This window comes from Rousettus aegyptiacus, unplaced genomic scaffold, assembly GCF_014176215.1.
Source record: "Rousettus aegyptiacus isolate mRouAeg1 unplaced genomic scaffold, mRouAeg1.p scaffold_m13_p_7, whole genome shotgun sequence".
Taxonomy (NCBI): domain Eukaryota; kingdom Metazoa; phylum Chordata; class Mammalia; order Chiroptera; family Pteropodidae; genus Rousettus; species Rousettus aegyptiacus.
Genome location: NW_023416310.1, coordinates 111,844,869 through 111,866,630, shown reverse-complemented (window position 1 = coordinate 111,866,630; position 21,762 = coordinate 111,844,869). Strand labels below are relative to the sequence as shown.

At 41.8% G+C, this 21,762-nt stretch overlaps 2 protein-coding genes across 6 annotated transcripts in view; one reads left to right on the top strand and one right to left on the bottom strand.

Annotated features, from left to right (window-relative positions):
- Window positions 1-3,009, top strand: part of NLRP3 (NLR family pyrin domain containing 3) — a 35,813-nt gene extending 32,804 nt beyond the window's left edge. For 3 of the 5 annotated variants that reach the window (XM_016125482.2, XM_016125484.2, XM_016125481.2), the window contains one exon: window positions 748-3,008. In XM_016125482.2, coding sequence (XP_015980968.1) covers window positions 748-910 — 163 coding nt within the window. In that variant the 3' untranslated portion in view covers window positions 911-3,008. Of the gene's footprint in view, window positions 1-747 lie in introns of all 5 variants that reach the window. The other 2 variants (XM_016125485.2, XM_016125483.2) reach the window with 2 other exon arrangements.
- Window positions 3,010-10,182: 7,173 nt separating this feature from the next.
- On the bottom strand, window positions 10,183-11,156 carry LOC107500356 (olfactory receptor 2B11). The gene has a single exon (XM_016125477.1). The coding sequence runs from the start codon at window positions 11,137-11,139 to the stop codon at window positions 10,183-10,185; it is 957 nt and encodes a 318-aa protein (XP_015980963.1). The 5' UTR covers window positions 11,140-11,156.
- Between the last annotated feature and the right edge of the window lie 10,606 nt (window positions 11,157-21,762).

Below are 21,762 nucleotides of genomic sequence, written 5' to 3'. Positions count from 1 at the left end.
AAAGCTTAATTTAGATTCATATAGTGAAATATTTATAGACATATGACGTGCTGTATTTAAAACAATCCATTGATGTGAGGCTTGTGTGGGGGAGGCTTGTGAGCTATGGTGCATACATATAATGGGTTACTACTCAGCCATAAGAAGAGATGAAATACTGCTATTTGTGATAACATGGATGAATCTTGAGGTAATCATGCTCAGCAAAATAAATCAGATGGAAAAGTTGAGGACCATATGATTTCACTCAATGTGGTATATAAAACTGAAAGCAACAAATGAACATGACAAACAGAGACTCATGGACATGGGCAGTGGAGTAGTGGTTATCAGAGGGAAGGAAAGGGGGGAGGTAGATAGGGGTAAAGGGATCAAATATGTGGTGACATAAGGAAATTTAACTTTGAGTGGTGAACGCACAATGCAATATACATATGACGTGTTATTGAATTGTGCACCTGAAACCTATAAGATTTTATTAAACAATGTCACCCCAATAAATTTAATAAGAAATGGTCAAACCTGAGAATGAACATTTGAGAGTTTATTACACCATTCTCTCTCTATTTACATATATTTAAACATTTTTTCAAACTTGTCCGTTAGAACATAACAGAAACCACATTCTGGATGAAGGCAGTCAGGGGGCTTAGAAGTGGTGAGGACAAGGGAGTGAGATAGCTTCCCAAGGCTGACAGCTCTGATGTTGGTAGAGTGTAACCCTAGGCCCTTTATTTGCTTTTATAGGTTGTGTAAAATGTATTTTAATTATGATACAATCTGCGCATTAGAAGCACTTCAAGAAGAAAAACCGGAGCTGACCATTGTTTTTGAGCGCGCCCAGCCAGTAATGGAACCCCGGCATCAGACCCCTCTGCTGTGCGGCACCACCACCAGGTGCAGACGCTGAGAACGCCCCACCCGGCCAGCCGGCCGGTGTGCATAGGGAAGCTCACTTGCAGGAGGCACCTCGGAGACCGGACCGGACGGAGACGGAGACCGGCTGGGGGCCAGGGCACCGAGGCCACCCATGCAGCACAGGTCTCCTCAGAGGATGTGCTCCTCTAGGCGACCTCATGTAACTAACTCTTCATTGAAGCACTTTCTAGATTTCTGTTATCTTTTTTTACTCTAAATTTCTTTTCCTTCATACCTTTTCTCCTCCTTTGCTCTGTTTTCTCCCGCTGGTCTGTTTCTTAACTGACCATAACAGAATGTGTTAACTATATATTATGTTGCAATTTTGTGGCAGCAACTTATTTATTTCTAATTTTTGTAAGAGTTGTATTTTCTAATAAAATAATTCCTGTTTATTGTACCTTCTTGTAAATTCAGAGAATATAAAAGCTCTGCTATATTTATTGAGTTAAATTGTTTTCTTTCATTAATTTTTTAAAAAGTGTGCCTAGAACTATTTTTACTTATTTATCTAAACCACTAAAGATAAATTAAATTGCTTTATGCATTTAAAAAATTTCTTTGCCAAATGATTCAATTGTAATGAATGGAGGGAAAAATTGCCTCACCCTAAGGGTTGAAATACCAGCTGTGATAGGACAGAAGTTTGAAAATAACACAAAGGCAGATTTTGGAGTAGAGGAGCCTATACCTACAAACAGAAGTATTATGTAGAAAATGCGTTTTGCCTTCAGTTATAAAAAATTATCTTTGATTTATCTCATCGCAGGAGCATTTCAGTTCTCTCACTTCACATAGTATTTAATCATTAATGAATATTGATTAACTGCTTCTCCACACGTGGGACAACTCTTCCACCACATGCAAGCATTCAGGGTAGAAATACTACTTACTCTGTCAGATGAACCATTTAGACCCCTGCTGCTCAAGTGTGGCCTTGGGACTGCCGACATAAAGAGCTTGTGAAGAATGTAAGTCAATCACATGCTAGGTATGCTTTTCAGATGAGCTGACTTTCACCATGGTAAGGTTTTCTCAGTAAAAAAGCTGTATGTGATTTATATTCTTGTGCAAACTCTTTGTTTTGTCTGCCACCATCACTTTGAGTAACTCTGATCTAGATATTGCTTTTTGCATCTTCGTGAAGTAAGTGATTGCAGCCTGCCCCCCTGGTACAAACATCTTTACATGCAGGATAAAATGTAATTAAAAACACATAGCTGTGCTGCAAAGAGAGAAAGAAAATTCCTGGGCACTAGGAACTTAAAATAGAAGTAAGAATTTCTCCCTTAGTGACCCAGAGGAATATCTAAATAGATAAAGACCCCACAATGTAAATATTAATATGGAAAGATTAATGAAGTTTTCCACACTAGTAGAACTAAAAATTGAATGAAGTTGATGGACAGAAGATCAATACACAAATGTCAGTGGAATGCATGCAGTTGGAAAAGAAATCATTTATTTCAACTAGCACATCAAAGATTGGGTTGGGGGAGGAGGAATGGTTGCTAAAACCTAAAGGGGAATTTAAGTGAAGAGCTGGATATTAGTCTAGTCTGAAAGTCTCCACAGTTGGATCATCAGCTGCAGAAGAAAAATAGTAACTACATAAAGAGCAGAAATTGGATAGTACCATTACTATCTAATAAAAGTATCAGTGGGGGCGAATAGATATCTGCTTTCAGGTAAGATAACTTAATAAGGAACCAACATCATATATGCACCCCTGAATCTCATCACCAGGAAGCACCAGGCAAACTCCAAGACTGGCTGTCTGCTATCACCACTGTTATTCAATATACTGTTGGAAGTTCTAGCCAAGCAATCAGGCAAGAGAAAGAAATGAAAGGCATCCAAACTGGAAATGAAGGACTCAAACTATCCCTTTTTGCTGATGACATGATTCTCTATATAGGAAACCCTAAAGACTTCACTAAAAAACTATTAGAAACAATAAAAAAATAAAGTTTCAGGTTAAAAAATTCAACATACAAAAATCCATAACACATCTATACATTAACAATTAATTTTCAGAAAAAGAAATGAAAGAGACAATTCCTTTGCAAATGTAACAAAAAGAATGAAATACCTAGGAATAAACCTAACAAAATATGCGAAGGACCTATACATTAAAAACTATATGACATTATTAAAATAAATTGAAGAAGACACAAAGAAATGGAAAGCTATTCTATGTTCATGGATTGGAAGAATTAACATAGATAAAACGACCTAAAACAATATACAGATTTAATGCAATCTCCATCAAAATCTGAAAGGCATTTTTTAAGAAATAGAACAAAAAGTCATCGGATTTGTATGGAATCACAAAAGACCCCGAATCGCCAAAGCCAACCTGAGAAAAAAGAACAAGGGTGGGAGTATCACACTGTCTGACTTCAAATTATACTACAAAATGACAATAATTAAAACAGTATGGTATTGGCAGAAAAACAGACATATAGACCAGTGGAACAGAATAAAGAGTCCATATGTATGGGTGAATAATTTTTGAAAAAGGAGCCAAAAACATACAGTGGAGAAAGAAAAGCCTCTTTACTAAATGGTGCTGGGAAAACTGGAAAGCCATTTACCAAAGAATGAAACTAGACTGTTGTCTATTACCACACACCAAAATTAACTCAAAATGAATTAGAGACCTGAATATAAGACCTGAAACAATAAATTGCATATAAGAAAACTTAAGTTCTAAATTTATGAACTTTGGATTCGGAGAGAATTTTATGAATTTGGCCTCAATGATAAGGGATGTAAAGGTAAAAATAAATGAATGGAACTGTATGATACTAAAAGCTTCCACACAGCAAAAGTAACCTTCAGCAAGACAAAGAGACAGCCAACTAAATGAGAGAAGATATTTGTGAACAGTGCCTATGATAAGGGGCTAATATACAAAATATACAAAAAACTCATACAACTCAATGACAAAATTTGAACAATCCAATTGAAAAATGAGCTGAGGATCTGAACAGATACTTCTCCCAAGAAGACATACAAACGGCCAACAGGCAAATGAAAAGATGCTCAACTTTGCTAGCTATTAGGGAAATGCAGATCAAAACCACAATGAGATACCATCTCAGACCTGTTGGAATAGCTATAATCAACAGGACAAGTAATAGCAAGTTTTGGAGATGATACAGAAATAAAGGAACCCTCATACACTGCTGGGGAGACTGCAAATTGGTACAGCCACTATGCATTACAGTATGGAGGTTCCTCAAAAAACTAAGAATAGAATTACCATATGACCCAGTAGTCCTTCTTCTGGGTATTTAACCCCCAAATTTGAAAACATTTATTCCTAAAGATATATGCATCCCAATGTCCATAGCAGCATTATTCACGATGGCCAAGATATGGAGACAACTCAAGTGTCCTTCAACAGATGATTGGATAAAGAAGATGTGTTACATACATATAATGGAAAATTCCTCAGGCATAGGAAAAGATGAAGTACTGCCATTTGTGACAACATGGATAGATCTTGAGAATGTCAGCTAAGCGAAATAAGTGAGAAAGAAAAAGTTGAGAATCATATGATTTCACTCATATGTGGGATATAAAACTAAAAGCAACAAATAAGACTAACAAACAGACTTATGGACACGGACAACAGTTTAGTGGTTACCAGAAGGAAGGGATGAGGGGAGAAACAGAGATGAATAAAGCGAGTAAAATATTTAGTGACAGAAAGAGACATAACTTGGGGGGTGAACACACAATATACATATGACATTTATTGAATTGTACACTGGAAACATATAATTTTATTAACCAATATCACTCCAATAAAATTAATTAAAAATCAAAATAGTTAACAGCATTTCTAAGCACCTGCAATTTAAAATGTAATAAAAATGCTATTAATCATGGTAATAAAATATATCAGGTACCTGTAATAAATCTATAAGAAATTGTACAGAAATCGTAAAAAGACCCAAATGCGTGGAGATATGTCACACTAGTGGATGGGAAGCTTCACTAGCTGGCAATACAAATCTCCTGTTCGCCCCCACTGTCACCCAATACACTAAAACCCAGCACAATTGCAATTGAAATATTTAGAGGAATTTTCATAGAAGTGAGTTGTGGACATCGTTGTCATCACTGTGTATGTTCATATCCTTATTGTAATGGGGGTGTGTTACAAATCTCTATGTGCTAGCACCATGTTTGCACTGTGTTCTCTATGGTGGTGTTACAGATGAATTGTATGCCCACTCCCAGTTCCTATGTTGAAGCCCTAACCTCCAGGACTGCAGAATGTGACTGCATTTGAAGATGGCATCTTTAGAAAGGTAATTAAGTTAAAAGGAGGTCACTAGGGTAGACCCTAACCTTACTGGTGTCCTTCTAAGAAGTGGACACTGGGTTATACACCGGTACAGATGGATGATCACAGGGAGAAGATGGCTGTCCACAGTGCCAAGTAGAGGCCTCAAGAAAAGCCAACGCCTTCCTCTTAGTCCCCAGAGCTGTGGGAAAACAGCTGTTGTTGCTTAAGCCACCCAGACTGAGGCGCTTATTATGGCAGCCCTGCACCTTGGTGCTGTCTAACTGCTCAGCAGAAGTGTGGATTGGCAGCAGGCATGCCCTGCAATGCTGATCTTGGTGTCAAAAAATACAGATATCCCAGTGAGCATGGGGCAAACAGACACACCTAATGGCCAAACACAGAATCATGAAATCTTAGTATCAAGCATATATAGTGAATAATTGGGGTTATAGGGCTGAAGTAAGCTTTGAATCCTTCCTCCCTTTCTCAAGGCAGACTTCACTTGTATGGGGTCTAGGGTTCAACATAGGAAGGGATGTGTCTAGTGAACTGGGTTCCCTGGGGGCCGACTGAGGTACCTTATAGCTATATTCCAAGTCTGCTGCCTATTTAACAGATTTCTGAGTTGGGCAAGAAGCTAAGTGTAGAGACAGGGTAAGAATAAAGCATCCCCACTGCTAGCAAGCAGGAACACTGACTTTCTTTATTCGAGACTAGATTGTCACTCTTTCCTTAAGTGTCCTGATGCTACTGACAGTACACTTCAGAAGGAGCCTGGGAACAGGGATTGCCACTGGAACATCATGCATACCAGTGGCTCTGGTCAGCAGGGCACACAGCAGGGACAAGAGGCTGTGCAGCTACAGAGCAGTGTAAAGTGAAACTCCGACAGGGAAGGAATGGGGCCAATAGGAAGAAAAGTACTTGGCCTAAAGTCTGGACCTCCTCAGTGGTAGCCCGGTGGCCTGGAACACAGCCTCTAGAGAGAACAGCTTCCACTTCAGAACTTTTAAATGGAGATAACTACAGTGACTGACATCACAGTTTGTTGTGAGGATTAAATGAGCCAGTGGATATGCTGCACCTTACAAAGTGCCTGGCCCATAATAGATGGTCTGCACAATCATATTTATTTAATGCTTCACCAGAACTTTCATGGGCAACAAGCCCTCAAATATTGCTCAAGTACATGCACCAAAGGGCAAAGAGACTGTGTTTCTGGGGCTGTATCATCAAACAAGCCTTCCTGATATCACCATTCTGCCTCTCCACCTCTGTATCAGGACAAGTTAATATCTGTTTGTTTGTCTGTTTATTTGATTTTGACATTTTTGCTTTTTTCAATTATAATTGGCATACAATATTATATTAGTTTCAGATGTGAAACACAGTGATTAGACATTTATATAACTTATGAAGTGATCACCCCGATAAATCCAGCTCCCATCTGACGCCATATAGTTATTACAGAACTACTGACTATATTCCTCATACTGTACTCTACATCCAGGTGACTATTTTGTAACTACCAATTTGTGCCTCTTAATTCCCTCCCTCTTCTGCTGTCCTCTAATACCCCAATCTGACAACCATCAAAATACTCTCTGTATCTATGAGCTTGTTTCTGATGTTTGTTTGTTTATCCTGTTCTCTAGATTCCACTTATGACATTTGTCTTTCTCTGTCTGACTTACTCCACTCAGCACAATACCCTCTAAGTCCATCCATGTTGCTGCAGATGGCAAGATTTCATTATTTTAATGGCCAAGTAATATTTTATTGTATATATGTACCACCTGTCTTTATATATTCATTTGGGGTGTTGATGGACACCCAGGATGCCTCCATATCTTGGTTACCATAAATAATGCTACAACGACATATGAATTCACATGTCCCTTCAAAGTAGTGTTTTGGGTTTCTTTTGATGAATACCCAGAAGTGAGATCACTGGATCCCTCTTTGTCTCTTGTTATAGCCTTCGTTTTAAAGTCTATTTTGTCTGGTATAAGTATTACCACCTCAGATTTTTTTGTTATTGTTTCCTTTTTCATGAAATATCTTCTTCTATTTCTTTACTTTCAGTCTGTGTGTGCCTTTCTATCTGAAGTGAATCTCTGTAGGCAGCATATATAAGGGGCTTGTTTTCTTATCTATTTAGACACCCTATGCCTTTTGATTGGAACATTTAATCCATTTAAATTTTAAGTAGTTTTCACTAGACATATCGTTATTGCAATTTTATTATTCATATTTTTTGGTTTTTTTTCTCCTTATTCTTTTTAAAGAAATCCTTCCAACATTTCCTGTGTCCTGGCTTGGTTGTGATGAACATCTTTATCATTTTCTTGTCTAGGGAGTTCTTTATCTCTCTTTTGATTCTAAATGAGAGCTTTGTTGGATAGAGTTATCTTGGGTGTAGATCTTTACTTTTCATCATTTTGAATATTTGGTACCAATCTCTTTCAGCCTGCAAAATTTCTGTTGAGAAATCAGCTGACAGTCTCATGGGAGTTCCCTTGTGGGTAACTAACTGCTTTTCTCTTGCTGCTTTTAAGATTCTCTCTTTGTCTTTAACCTTTGTCATTTTAATGATGCTGTGTCTTTGTGTGGGCCTTGTTGGGTTCATCTTGTTTGGGACTCTCTGCTCTTCTTGGGTGTGTATGTCTATTCCCTTCACCAGGTTAAGAAAGTTTTCCATCATTATTTCTTGAAATTGATTTTCGATTCCTTGCTCTATATCTTCTCCTTCTGGTACCCCTATGATGTGAATGTTGTTATGTTTGATGTAAGGTAAGAACAACGAACCACACAAAATATCTGAAGTCTTGGGTTTCATTATGAAAATGTATCCACATTTTTCTGTTTATGATGTAAGTTTATTAAAATAGAAGCATACCTTAATTATCATATTTATATTTGAATAATATTGATGCTTCTGCAAAATTTACCATGTTTATCTTGTGGTTTTACATAACTCTGTTATTGAATAGTTTAAGAGTTCCTGGTGTTCCAGCTGCCTGTTGCTACATGCCAAAGCACCTCAAAACAGTGGTTTAAAATAAACATTTTATTACATTTCATCATTTTGTGGATTAGAAATTTGGGCAGAGCTCAGTTCAGAGATTCTTCTGTTCCATGTCGTGTTTACAGAGGTCTCTGGGTGGTAAGGGACTAGTAAGTAGGCTTGTCAGGAGGGCCTAGGATAGCTCCAGGTGGGACTGTAGATGCCAGCACCCACCAGATGTCTCTCTAGTGTGGTTGTCTAGGATAGTTGGAGTTCTTCCTTGGTGACTCGGGAACCCAGAAGGAGTGTGACTAGCAGGAGGCTGCCAGACTGCTCATGACCTTGGCTTAGGTGATCCAGAATATCACTTCCCTTCATTCCCATGGTCTCTATCTCTCACCGCAAGGAGCAGAAGAGACTTCGAGATCATCTTTAGTCTAGAACATCTCTTTTGAGAAACACAGTCCTCAATACTCTCAAATGTGTCCTAGAATTATACCAGATTATTACACAGCTATATGAATGGATTGGCTTTCTTTGGATCCATGTCACATTGCTTCCATTGAATCATGTTTTGGACGTCTGCTATTAGGAAAATTTAGAAGAAAAAGCTCACATACATCATCATATGTGCTCACTACGGCAGCTGTAAAAACTTTTAGCTATTACCCAGGGAACTTTTCACGATAGCCCAGGAGGAAATCACTTGTGGTCTTGGCACCAGGCACGATAATGGTTCTTCCACATTTCTTAAATCCTGCAACTTTGTAATTCATATTTAATTTTTGCCTTTACTGTCAGAAAAACTTCACTTTTTCCTTTTGTCCTGTCATAGTGCATTTATCATTATATTTTATTTTCTATGCTTGCTTAATATTTCATGTGTGTGGCAGAGAGATAAAAACAAACAACTGTAAATAAAACTAGAATATGAAAAACAAAATATGCAAATATAAGGCCTTAGCATTCTGGCTTTGTTCTCCTGAAGGAGGCAGTCATATAGACTGCAGTGTTGGTCTCAGTCCCTCGGTCACCAGAGGGACCTTGGCCAAGTTATCACAACCTCTCTAAGAACCCAATCTTATATGGCAGAGGAATATCACAAAAGTGATTACATCATGAGGCTGAGGTTCAAACAAGGTGGTACGTACATAAATGTACTTCATCGAGTATCTGTATCTTGGACCCCTTCTACAAACACTAGCTATTATAATGATCTGAACTTGTTTAAAGTTGTGTTATCCTTAACTCTGATTATGTTTACATTTTGTGTTTTCAACTAGAGTGTATTCTTTTTTAGATAATAGGTTATGTTGTTTTGATTTCTACCCAAAGAATCTAATACAGAGTCTTGCACGTCCACGGGCAACATGCTTGTCTTGTTTCCTAGTCAGTGATGGGTAAACTGTTTACAGAATAAAGTTGGAACTACAGAAAAAAGTCATCATCTTAGGTCACAGGAAAAAGAGAGTAATCTACTTCATTTTGGGAATTTTTTTTCAGTCACATAAAATTTATGGAGGTTTACATATATGAAAAACAACATAAATTGATTGTAAGTAATAATGAGATTATGTTTCAGTTTTATACTATGTATACTTAGGAGTAATGAGAAAGGAAAAGAAAAGATTAGAAAGAGACAAATGGGAGAAACAGAAAAAAATGGAAGATTAGAAAGAAAAAAATCAGGAAATTAAAAATTAAACAATTTGGCAAATAATTATTTAATGCTAATTCTCTTTAAACAAATCCTGAAAACATATGGCTCCTTAGAAGACTGTGGAAGAGGTGGGGTTTTAGGTGCTGTGGTAATGTAGGGGGCGAGATGTTTTGGATGGGGGATTTAGGAGAATCCTGAAATTTCTCAAAACATTTCCATTGTTTGCTAATTGACTCTTTAAATGAAAAGTTCTCTGGGTCTGGTGCTCTGTGACCAGTGGGGGTTGGCAGGTCTTCATCCCCTGCAGAGCCTCCAGGCCCTTGCCAGAAGTCTTCTCAGCGCTCCCTTCACTTCCTTATTCCTCAGGGTGTAGATGAAGGGATTGAGGGTGGGGGTAATTATGGAATAGAAAAGGGAGATAAACTTTCCCTGCTCTTGGGAGTAGCTGGAAGGGGGCTGCAGGTACATGTAGATGGCAGGCAGGTAGAAGAGGCAGACCACCACCAGGTGGGAGGAGCAGGTCCCAAAGGCCTTGTGCCGTCCCTTGGAGGACTGGATCCTGAGTACCGCACGGGCAATGAAGCCATAGGAGAGAAGGATGAGAGCGAGGGGGACCAGCACAAAGAAGGCCACCAGCACAGCCAGCGTGGCATTATTCACAGCTGTGTCAGCACACGAGAGTTTGATCATAGCTGGTACCTCACAGAAGAAGTTGTTTAGCACCTGCCGCCCACAGAAAGGCAACTGCACAGTCAAGACTACCTGAACTAGGGAGTTTCCAAAGCCACTGAGCCAGGCCACAGCCACGAGCTGCTGGCAGAGAGGGCGGTGCATGATGAGGACATAGCGCAGTGGCTCGCAGATGGCCACGTAGCGGTCTAGGGCCATGGCGGCCAAGATGATGCACTCGGTGCAACCCAACCAGTGAAAAATTGAGTATTGCACTGTGCAGCCACCATAGCTGATGGTCTTCCTGGAGCTGCCCATATTGACCAGCATCTGAGGGACAGTGGTGGTGGTGTAGCAGAGGTCCAGGAAGGAGAGGTGGCTGAGGAAGATGTACATGGGGCCATGCAGCTGGGGATCCAGCCGGGACAGCAGGATGATGGCAATGTTTCCCAGCATGGCAAGGACATAGGACACCAGGAGCACTGCAAAGAGAGGGAGTTCCAGCCATGGCCTGTCGGAAACACCTAGAAGGATGAAGTCTGCAGGAGCTCCCCCCAGGAAGCTCTGGTTGTTAGTTCTCATGCCGAAGCCTTTCCTGGCACCTGCCATGAATCAAGAAAGTCAATGAATGGAACCTGAGAGGAGGAATCAGTTCTTCTTCAATTTGTGTTTGTGCTTTCTTATATAGGTTTCACCCATCTTACCTCTATGGGGACACTGTGTCGTGTGGGAGTCAGGACCAGGAGGCAGAGCAGCTGCACATGTGTCTAGCTCTCCCTCCTACTCTATGCCATTGACTATGCCATTAATCCTTCAAAACTTCAATTTCTGCATCTGTAAGGAGGGGAGAAAATATCTGCCTCAACTACAGAGTCTTGGGGATGGTAAAGGGGCATTATATTTTCAAAAGCATTCCATATTTTCCATTTGGAATTTGGTCCAAGCCTGCCATACCTCCTATCACATTAAAAAGTCTGACTTCTCTCTACAAACTCATCGACAAGGAATTGAACATTTTCTTAGGTTTTCTGTTTTGCATTTTGGAGAAGGAGGTGGGAGGGAGATGAGAGGGGCATAAAGCAAGCATAAGGGCTTTGTAAGCAGCTGGGGGGGTCATTCATACAAACACACCTACTCACTTTCTATGGCTCCCTGCGTCTCTGCACCAGTGCTGGTCTCCCCTCTCCTCATGGCTACTCACACACAGGCAGTGCTAGGAGGAGCGCAATCCAGCACCCTTCATGGGCCTGGGGTCAAGGAGCTAAGTCACTCCCACTCACGACTTGATCATGGTGCCCAATGCAACCTCGGAGCATAGGATTTGAGCATGGGGACAAAGATCTTGACCTGAGTAAGAAATAGCCCCTGGTGCTGCCCACCAAAGGGTCAGGCTGCCACCAGGTCTAATACATATTGGGCAGTTTGAATGACAGCTGAATTTCCTGTACAAGTTTTCCAAGCAGCTGTTTTCTCTTGGAGTTGAAAAATACAATGCTTTGATTTCTGGATCCCTCTGCTGTTAGAGAACAACTGGGTTGTCCCCTGCTGATTCGCAGGGCCTCTACACTGAGCCCATCAGGCTTCACCTCCTGTCTTCTCCCCAGGATGGACAGTCTCAAGTTCATGATGGGATGATGCAGTCCACATAGGGCTGGACTGGAAATAAGTTAAAAAAATAAGTCACTGGTGAAGGATTCATTTTTCATTTTTAGTTTTTTATTTGGTGTTTTATGAATAAACTATAAAATTCATGGTGATTTGTTCAGGTTGGATGTTGCACTAAAGAATCACCTCTCCACCCCACCAAAGTCTTACATTCTAATGAAATATGGTATTATTGAAAACAACTCAAACTCTGGGGTTTAAATAGGTAAATAAGCACAAATCACCTTTCTTCCTTTGCTGTTTCAGAAGTACGTACTATTTGCTCTAAATTTCCTAATATTTTTGCAAAACACCCAATTATTAAACTTCTTCACACTATTATATCAAAAATATGTCTAGGATAAATCTTATAGAATTTGGTTATTTTACTTCTAATGGGAGCTCAGGACCCCAGTTTTGCTGCCATGAACTGGGCAGGGCAAAATAGGCTCACACACTTTTTAAAATAAAAACAGAATTATGCCACTTTTCTTTCTTAGATTTCTGATTCTAAGATTTCTTCTCAGAGTCTAAACTGGACAAGAAAGAATAACTCGCAGGGATAGTGAAGAAAGATTTAAACAAAATGAAATAAACTAAGAAAGAGAGAGGGGTAGATAGGGGCTGCACTTAGTCTATACAGATCGTTAAGCACTCGCCATGAGTCAGGTGCTGTGATAACTCTATATAACAGCACCTTAGAGCCTTGACACCAGAGCAAGTGTATGCCTGTACCTGCTTCACCATGAGCAGAATGGTGTGAAGGATGGCTGGTCTACCTCCGATTGTCTGCCTAGCCGCATGTGGAAAGTAAAACTGAAACCTGGAGTCTTGCTCAGGCCTTTATTCTCTCCAGCACTTTGCCGGTGACTTGGGAAGCAGTAAAGCATTAGTGCAAATGACTGAAAAGAAGGATAGAGAAAGGATAGTAATGTCAGAGGGAAAGGGGTGAGAGGATTGAGAGGCAAGACAGGCTTTTTGGAATTTCTAGTTCAGCGAACTGAACACACATGGGTGCGTGTGAACATACACACACATGAACACACATGCACACACAGACATGTGAATGAACATACACACACAGACACACACACAGACACACACACGGACACACACACACACACACACACACAGACACACACACACACACACACACACAGATACACACACACACACACACACACACACTGCACTCCCTAATGGCCTGAGCAGTCCAGCTTTGCATCTAACCTTGCTGAGCAGTGCTTTCTGCTGGGAGCTTTGGTTCAGCTAGCCCTCTGCACTTCCCTACTCCAACCCTCTTTCATCTTCCTCTTTCCCAACAGATGCCTCCTCACTCTTCCTGTGAGCACAGTAATTCCCGAGTCTGCCACGATGACCCTTGGCAGTGCCCTTCCAGACCTGTGCCTCCACCCACCAACCCTCACTGACTTCCACTTGACTTTCTGGTCTTAACAAAAGCTTCTACATTTCACCTGCCAGCCCCTCCTCCAGCCTCCAGCCAGCACCGCTCTCTAATCCCCACTGCTTCTGCTCTATCTCCTTGACTTGGAGTGTTCAGGTGATTTCTAACCATACCCTGTTGCCCACTCACCTCATTTCATCCATGACCATGTCCTCCTGGTTGTGCCAGCACACTGTCACAGGCATGGGGCTGTCCACATCTTCGTCACCACCACCCTGGTCCAGCGCAGGCATCCCGTCCTCTTAGAGGTCGCTAACTGCCCTCCCGCGGCAGTCCCTTCCCTGCCCAGCCAGTCACTCATACTCACACAGAGTCATCTTTCTAAGACTCAAATATTAAGAACAGATGTATCTTTAGTTCTTCCAGTTACCTGAAAAATAAGAATGAGCTCCTTAAAGTTGTCACCTGGTAAGAGTAGGATTGTATTCTCACACCAAGTCCCTGCAGTTTGTTCTGACCACCATCGCACCCCATGCAGTAGTTCAATGATGGTTCCTGTGCCACGCCCACTGGCAGGTAGGCCCAAAATACATGTGTGACCCTGCTATATGCACCAGTTACTGTACAGTACACAACCCTTGTGATGCATGCGACATGTCGTCAAATGCCTGACATGCCTCGAGGGTCCTCCTGGGGTTGACAGAGCACATGTCCTGTTCCAATAGCAAGAGAGACAGTCTGGGGATGAGCCCATGAAGGCAACAGAGATGAGACCCCAGGCTTTCACTGCTAGGAGCCCAGCAGATCTCTCCCTTCTACCTAAGACCCAGCCTGAGCCTCACCTTCTGCAGGCTGGTGCGCTGTAGCTGCTACCGCCCAACTGGATTGGACAATGCTTTGCATCAGGGATTTAACAGGTGTTCTTTCATTACAAAAATAAAAAAAGCACTTTTCTCCCGATTACTATGCATCTCCTGTCCAGAGGACTGCTCATTCATGGATGGCAGATCAGATCAGAGTAAAATCAAGAAGCAGAGTGGGGTGGCAGGGTCGGGTGGTGGTGGTAGGGGGGGCTCTGAAAGAACTTTCTGCTGTGTTCTTTTCCCCTTGCCCTGTGCCAGGTTGTGCCTGCTGGTCCTCTTGTCAGGGGGCTGCCACCCCGCAAAGCACCTGGGGCCGCCCGCACCTCTGTCCCTTTCGTGCCTGCCCTTGTGTGTGCTGACTGCTGATGTCCTGTGAGCTCAACGTGGGCTCCCAGGGTTTGGGGAGCACTGCCAATCGCCTCTTCACAAGGGGCTGAGCTATACTTTTTCAAAATGCTTTAATTTCAGAGATTAAAAAGTATTTCCTAACAAGTAGTGCATCAGCATTAGGTGGGCGCAGCCACTGCATACCAGGCCCTGGGGGCCTGCTGTCTTCTGTTCCCTTTCTGCAAGGACAGACTCAGCCACTCATCAAGGCTAAGGACGTCCTCCTCCTAAAGTCACACTGCAACATGACCTGGTGGTTCAAGCCCCTGACTGCTGGCTCACACTGAGGGTCACTACATCTTGACAGACACCCAGATGTTGTAACCCCTGACCCAGGACCCCCTGCCCCTGCATATCCATGGCCCCATATTTGGCATGACTCTGTATTGGGCACCCTGCAAAGCCAAAGAGCACTGAAGACCTTGCCTCGTGGAAAACATAATGTGTTGTGTTGTTTGCTGACATCCAATATGTTAGTCTCTACTTTTTGTGGCAGTTGTCAATTCTTTAAACACAAGAAGCTATCTTGCATAGTATGTCATTCACAGCACTTAGAAGGCACGAGTAATGCAATCAGACTCGCTCAGGGAGGATACAAGTCCTGAGTCACAGAGGGAGGACACGGACCCACACAGGGAGGACACCAGCCCTGTAACCCTTGTTGTGACAGTGACAGTCCTCTTTTGTACATGTCTGTTCCCCAACGTACTCCATTGCATTTTTTTTGGTGTTGTTCTCTAAATATTTCAATTTGTTGCTAAAATTCAGCTGAAAGCTTGCTTTCTCTAGGGATTAGTGCTGCTTGCTTTACTTGCTCTGTCCCCCTCTTTACTCAGCCATACTGAGCTTAACGTTGTTTTTGTGATTATGACTTAGCACTGCAAGAATACTAAGGAGCAGCAGAAACAGGGTTCAGGGCCCTCACACCCCCTGGATGATACCCACCCTCATGATGAGTATTAAACAGCTGGTCTCCCTAGAGGCAAGGGCAGTTTGCTCTGTTCCTCGCTGTCGCTTTTTAGCTAAGCACACAATTTTACACATGCTGTTTCATGTATGGCCATCATTCTTTGACCCACTTGTCCTCTGTCCCACGTCCCCTTGCTCTCCACATGGACCAGTGCTCACACTACTACAGCCTGATGTACCTCTGCCGCATTTTGCAGGCTTTCGTCTCTGTAGTGTTGAGGACTCACCACTCACCTCTGTGGCTCCAGGCTTCTGAGGAGGGCTTGTTTAGGGAACGACGGCTGGATTAGCAGACTGTGGTAATCTTAGCTGGGGAGGGACATTCAGGGTTGGAGCCACTGGAAGACATGACCTGCTCTCTCTGACAAGACTGCTAAGACCTTGACCTTCCTGGGTCTTGCCTTCTGAGAAGGTGCGGAAAGTGTCTCAGCTTAGAAGAGTCTGCATTCCATCACAACATGCTCGCTGGGGAGACTCGGTGCTGTCTGGACTTTGTCAGGGCAATGGGTAGCCCTGCAGCCTGCCCTAGCCTTGGTCCCCGGAGCACCTGCAAAGACCGATGGGCTGAGTGAGCTTATGTGCTTATGCAGTAGAGGTTACTTCCGAGTTTAAGTTTTTTGGGCCACAAGCCATCCTCCTGTCATGATTCCTGGTCCTTGCAAGTTTATCCCTCAGATTAAACTTGACCTTATTCTCTCCATTCATTTCTATAAAGGCTCTGATCTTTGTCCCCAGACGTTGAAAGTAAAATCTTGTTCTCCTCTGGCTGGGAAGTTATCCCTGATGTTTTGTTTAATTAGTGTCTGAGGGTTAGCTGGTAATTAATGTGTGAGCCTGGAGTACTTGCACTTAATGGTGAATCCTAGAAGACCAGGGAAAATAGACCAATAATGGGGAATGAAGGCTCTGTACTTTTAACTCTCTGGGTTAGGTGAGGATTGCCACAAAGTCGGAGTGGAACAGCAACTCACTTAGCAAGTGATTCAGAGTGTGGGCATTACACAGATTCAGCACCAAGCTCAGCCATGTGTGTCTGTGTCTCTGAGGGAGTTACCTAAACTCTCTGTGCCTCGCTCACTCCTTTATCTCCAGCGCAGACCAGGGAAGTATAGTCCTGCCCTCCATAGGCTTTTATAACTGCAAAATGGGTTGGTTTTTGTAAAGTGCTCAGAACAGTGACTGGAACAGAATAATCTTATATTTTTTCCTGACCACATGGTCTCAATTGTCTGTTCTGTGTGTCACATGGAAAGGATAGACAGAAGAATCTTTTAGTAAACACTAGCATGAGTGGTACAGGTCTTAAGTGGTAAACTGTGATTCACATGATCAAAGGTAGTCCTATGAACACACGTGGAAGCTGCATCTCAGGACAGTTCCCTTTCTCTCTAGGGTTGAACCTGGCCATCTTTGGTCTCTAGTTCCAGATGTCTGAGTGGGCATGGGCTGTTGTCACAGGAGCAGTGGTTTGATTTGGGTGATGCTTGGGTGATAATGTGGAAAAATCCTCTGATTCTAAGCCCTGCTCTGCTCTGTTGTCTCCCACTAAGCCAGATGTAGGACATAGGACATCTCAGGAACTGTCCTGACATCCAGCTGGGATAATTTTCAGAGGTGTGGAGGCTTAAATATCTTGAAAGGGTTTTTTTGCTTGTATTTTTTTGTTTTTGTTTTTGTTTTTTTAATGGAACCAGCAGCTGCACATTGAGAAATTACTGGTTTATTGAAGATGGAAACTTTCACACTGAAAATGACACAGGGCCTCTTTTGTGTTGTGCCAGTCATCACCTCTTCACACCCGTCAGATGCTCATTCTGTCACTCTTACTGTCTGCAGTCTCTGTGACTCCAGGTAACAAGACTCCCATGAGCTTTATTTTGCCATTTCCCTGACAGATAGGGAAAGAGGATGAATGAGATACTGAGAGAGCTTGCAGAATTATGTGTCCATCCTCCTTTCTCCATTTTCATTGTGCCACATAGACTGGATGGCTGGAGCTCCAGCAGCCACATTCGACCTGGAAGCAAACTTGAAGATGAAAGCTGCACACTGGGAGTGATGGGACACCCAGAGGAGCCAGGGTACCTGATAGTCATGGACGTAATCTGAACTGTCAGCTTCCAGCTGCTTTGACGTGATAATGATCACTTTCTATCTTGGTCATAGCACTGATTTGGGTTTTATGTTTTAGGAAGCTGAACTTAATCCCAACAGAACTTTCAAGAAAATTTTCTGAAATTTCTTACTTAAAATTACTATATCACGAGCTGTAATAAAGCTGTCGACATGAATAACAGCCTCTGGGAGAATGCAACCTGAAGCAGTCTTCGTTGGTGTCGACATGAGATAGATAAATGAACTAACTGTGAGCAAATAAATACATTTAATGGTCAAATCAATGATAATGAATACTTAATGTGGGGAATAGAGAGGACTTGTTTTGCTTAAAATAAACTGGAAAATTTTCTTGTAAAAGGGAAGTGTGTAATTTGGATTGTTTATATTTCTCCAATTCACATTATTTCAGCCGCGATTAAGATTAAAGGAGGGAAAGATTTATGCTGATAACTATAAGAAACATCTCTAGATAATATTTCTTTAACATGAGACCAGTAGAAGGTGGTGGTTAGAAATGGACTTCTGTAGTCAAATGAACTGGGTTTAAATCCCAGCATCCACTTATTAACCATTAGACCTTGAATGAGTTACATAAGTTTTCTGAGGCTCAGTCTCCCATCTGTAAAATAGAAATAACAATATTTGACCATTAGGTTTTTATGGGAAAAATTGAAACTATATATGTAAATATCTCAGGATAGTTCCTGGTACAAAATTAAATAGATGGTAGCTTACACGTTCCTCCCTTCCTTCCTGCTTTCCTTCCTTCCATTGACCAAGCACTAAATATTGAAGGAATACTTATGATGTGTCATGCAGTATGAGAATGGTGATAAATGAAGTGTGAATAGAATTATTTGGCCTTCGGGAAAGCTTTTGGGGTGCTGGCCTTGTTCTGTGTCTAGACGGGGATGGTAGCCATACAACTGTCTACGTTTAAGAAAACTCGTGAGACTGCATATTAAAATGGGTGAATTTTGTTGTCCGTGAATTATGCCTTGACAAAACTAAAAATTTATGTGAGCCCATGTGATACTGCCAGAAAGGTGTAACAAAACAGACCTTAAGCAAATAATTAATTGTGTGATGATAAAAATACAATTGTGAGAAGTTTTGGGACGGGAGAGAGAGGACACCGAAACGATGCTTCGAAAAAACCAAACCCGGACCGGGAGATGTGCTGGGCGGAGAGCAGCTCTCCTGGACTTGACGCTCACCCTGCCGAGTGCAGGCAGGCCAAAAGCCTCTGAGGTGCCCTCTGCTAATGCTGACTAGGACAGCACATGGCTGCTCCTCCAAGCTGGAGGCACGTCTGCCTTGAGCAGAGGATGATGCAGTCAGCACTGACCACTTCGGCAGGGCCTCTTTGGCAGGGCCACGACGGCGCAGCCATGGTGTGCTATTGCCCCTGGGCGCGGTCACCTGCCCTCGTGAGTGGCAGTGCCTGTGTCCCTGCGCCATAGTCCAAGGTTGGTAAAATGAAACTTTTACTAGATGTGTGGACATTATCTTTGATTAGGAATAAGTGGAAGATGATTCGATCGCAATAGAATAGCATCTATGATTTGTCTCTTCGGTGTCTACATTTATCAAAAAAAAATAATAAAAGTTTCCCTTTCATATCACTTGTGTTTCAATAAAAACCACATAATTACTAAAGTCATTAGATATCGCACATAGATTAGTAATCATTTTTCAGGCCACCCCATCCATGCCAGTCACTTGGACATGAATCAGTGGCTATGTTTACATTCCTGCAAGGTATTGTAAATGTGAAACGTGGTTAGCTACTAATGAGAGAAAAATAAAAGATCGTTTAAGTGGAAAAACATTGAAAAGATTTAATTTGATTCATAAGGCCTCCATTTTCAGATTAATCAAACAGGAAAAATCAAATGGAAAAAAATAAAGGCTTATAATGTAAAATTTGGGAATAAAGAAATATAAATTTTAAAAAAGTAACTATTCAGATCTGAAAATAAAAAAGGGAAGACTGATAGAAAAGAAATGAGAATAATTAAATAGCACCCTTCAGAAGAAACACATTGTGAAAGATACCTTATCATAACCAATTTTAATTTGTCAGTGAAACATGATACTTTTAGAAAGATTTTCAGATCATTGGAGAGTATGACCCTGAATTATAACACTTTGTTTGCTGATAGGTTATACCTACTAGACGTTTTTCTAGAATAATTTATTTATAACTGTTTCCAGATAGTTGCTGCAATTTTTCACAAAAATGACAAAGTCCCGAGCTAACAGGCTGCATAGAAACAATCAAATGCTTTATGAGAACTTTAGGAGAAGAAAAATGCAGATGATGACCATTTTATTCACTTTAGGGTGCAGTTACTGGACCAGATGGTCTGTTATTTTTCCTGCTGAGAATCAAATTAAATAGGGCACCACATTAAAATAAAAAAAATGTCAGATAGGTGAAAAGTCCTTTAAATAAGAAGCTCTATTTTTACAATGTGCTTGTTCTGGCTTCAATGAGAGGCAGGAAGCAATGAGGGGTGCTGTACTGGGGCTGGACAAAGCGCAGGAAGAGCTCTGAGCCAAACCAGGGGCTCTCCAGACCCTCAGATTAGTCTTTCTCCATCACAGCACACCTTCCATCTCTCCAAAATATTTTGCCCTCTGTGGCTCTGACAATCTGCATGTACTGGCATGTTCTTCACTATCATTCTCTGTGCTCATGGAATTCTAGACATATGCACATGTAAAATATATACTTGTTCATATTATACATTATATTATGCATTATAAATATACATTACATAAATAGATACATATATGTATATAAAAGGTTTAGTCGTCCTCTGTTATCTCTTTGCAATATCTACTTCAGGATTAGAATCCAGACTGAGAAGGCATATTTAACATGTGTATTTAATCAAAAAGATACTATGCAGATTCTTCAAATAAAAAGTAAATTATGTAGTTATGTAAGTTATATGACTGTATGCTACACATATCAGGGCCAGAAATCTCTGTGGATGCACACTGCAGGTTTCACAAATGAGCTGTGGCTTGTGCTGAAAAACTGGACAGAGGTGATCCCTAATGATAGGTGAGTTTACACTTCACTGTTTATTTTTTTACCAATTAGGAGCGAGACAAATACACATTTTTAATCTCAGAAAGGGATCATTTTCAGTCAACGCCAGGATTTATCAAGAAGTGGTGTAAGTTATATAATTATATCGTTTATATAACTTATGTTATATAACTTGACCATTGACCCTTGAACAGCATGGGTTTGAACTGTATGGGTCCACTTATAGGTGGAGTTTTTTCAATAAATACCATGCCGTTTTCATCAGCCTTTACTGTCCGCGGGTGTCGGAACTGGCCACGTGCACTGACCTAGGCATTTCATGTGGGCCCCACGAGGTCCTGGGAGTGGCCCCCCCCCACATACTCCTGCCGCGGATACTCAGGGACGACTAAGTTTTGAGGAGTCAAAAGTTACACGTGGGTTTTCCACTATGAGGGGTCATCTTCCCAACCCCCGTTGTTCAAGTGTCGGCTGCGAATCATGTATTTTTGTCAGCATGTTGACAAACTGTCTCCGCCGTGCGGTTTCTGTGCGCTTTGCTTCACCGCCAAGCTCATGGGAATTCCTTCACATGGGCTGGTAACGACCTCTTTTTTCCATGCGCGTAGGGGTGCAGGTGACACAGGACAGTGACTGCTGCAGCGATCGCGCAGGTAGGCTGGGCCTGTTCATCGTCCCTGCCCTCTCTTCTGGGGGCTGGATCTCTGTCCCTCAGCACCCTGCCAGCAGGGACGACTTGCGGGTTCCGTGGGCAG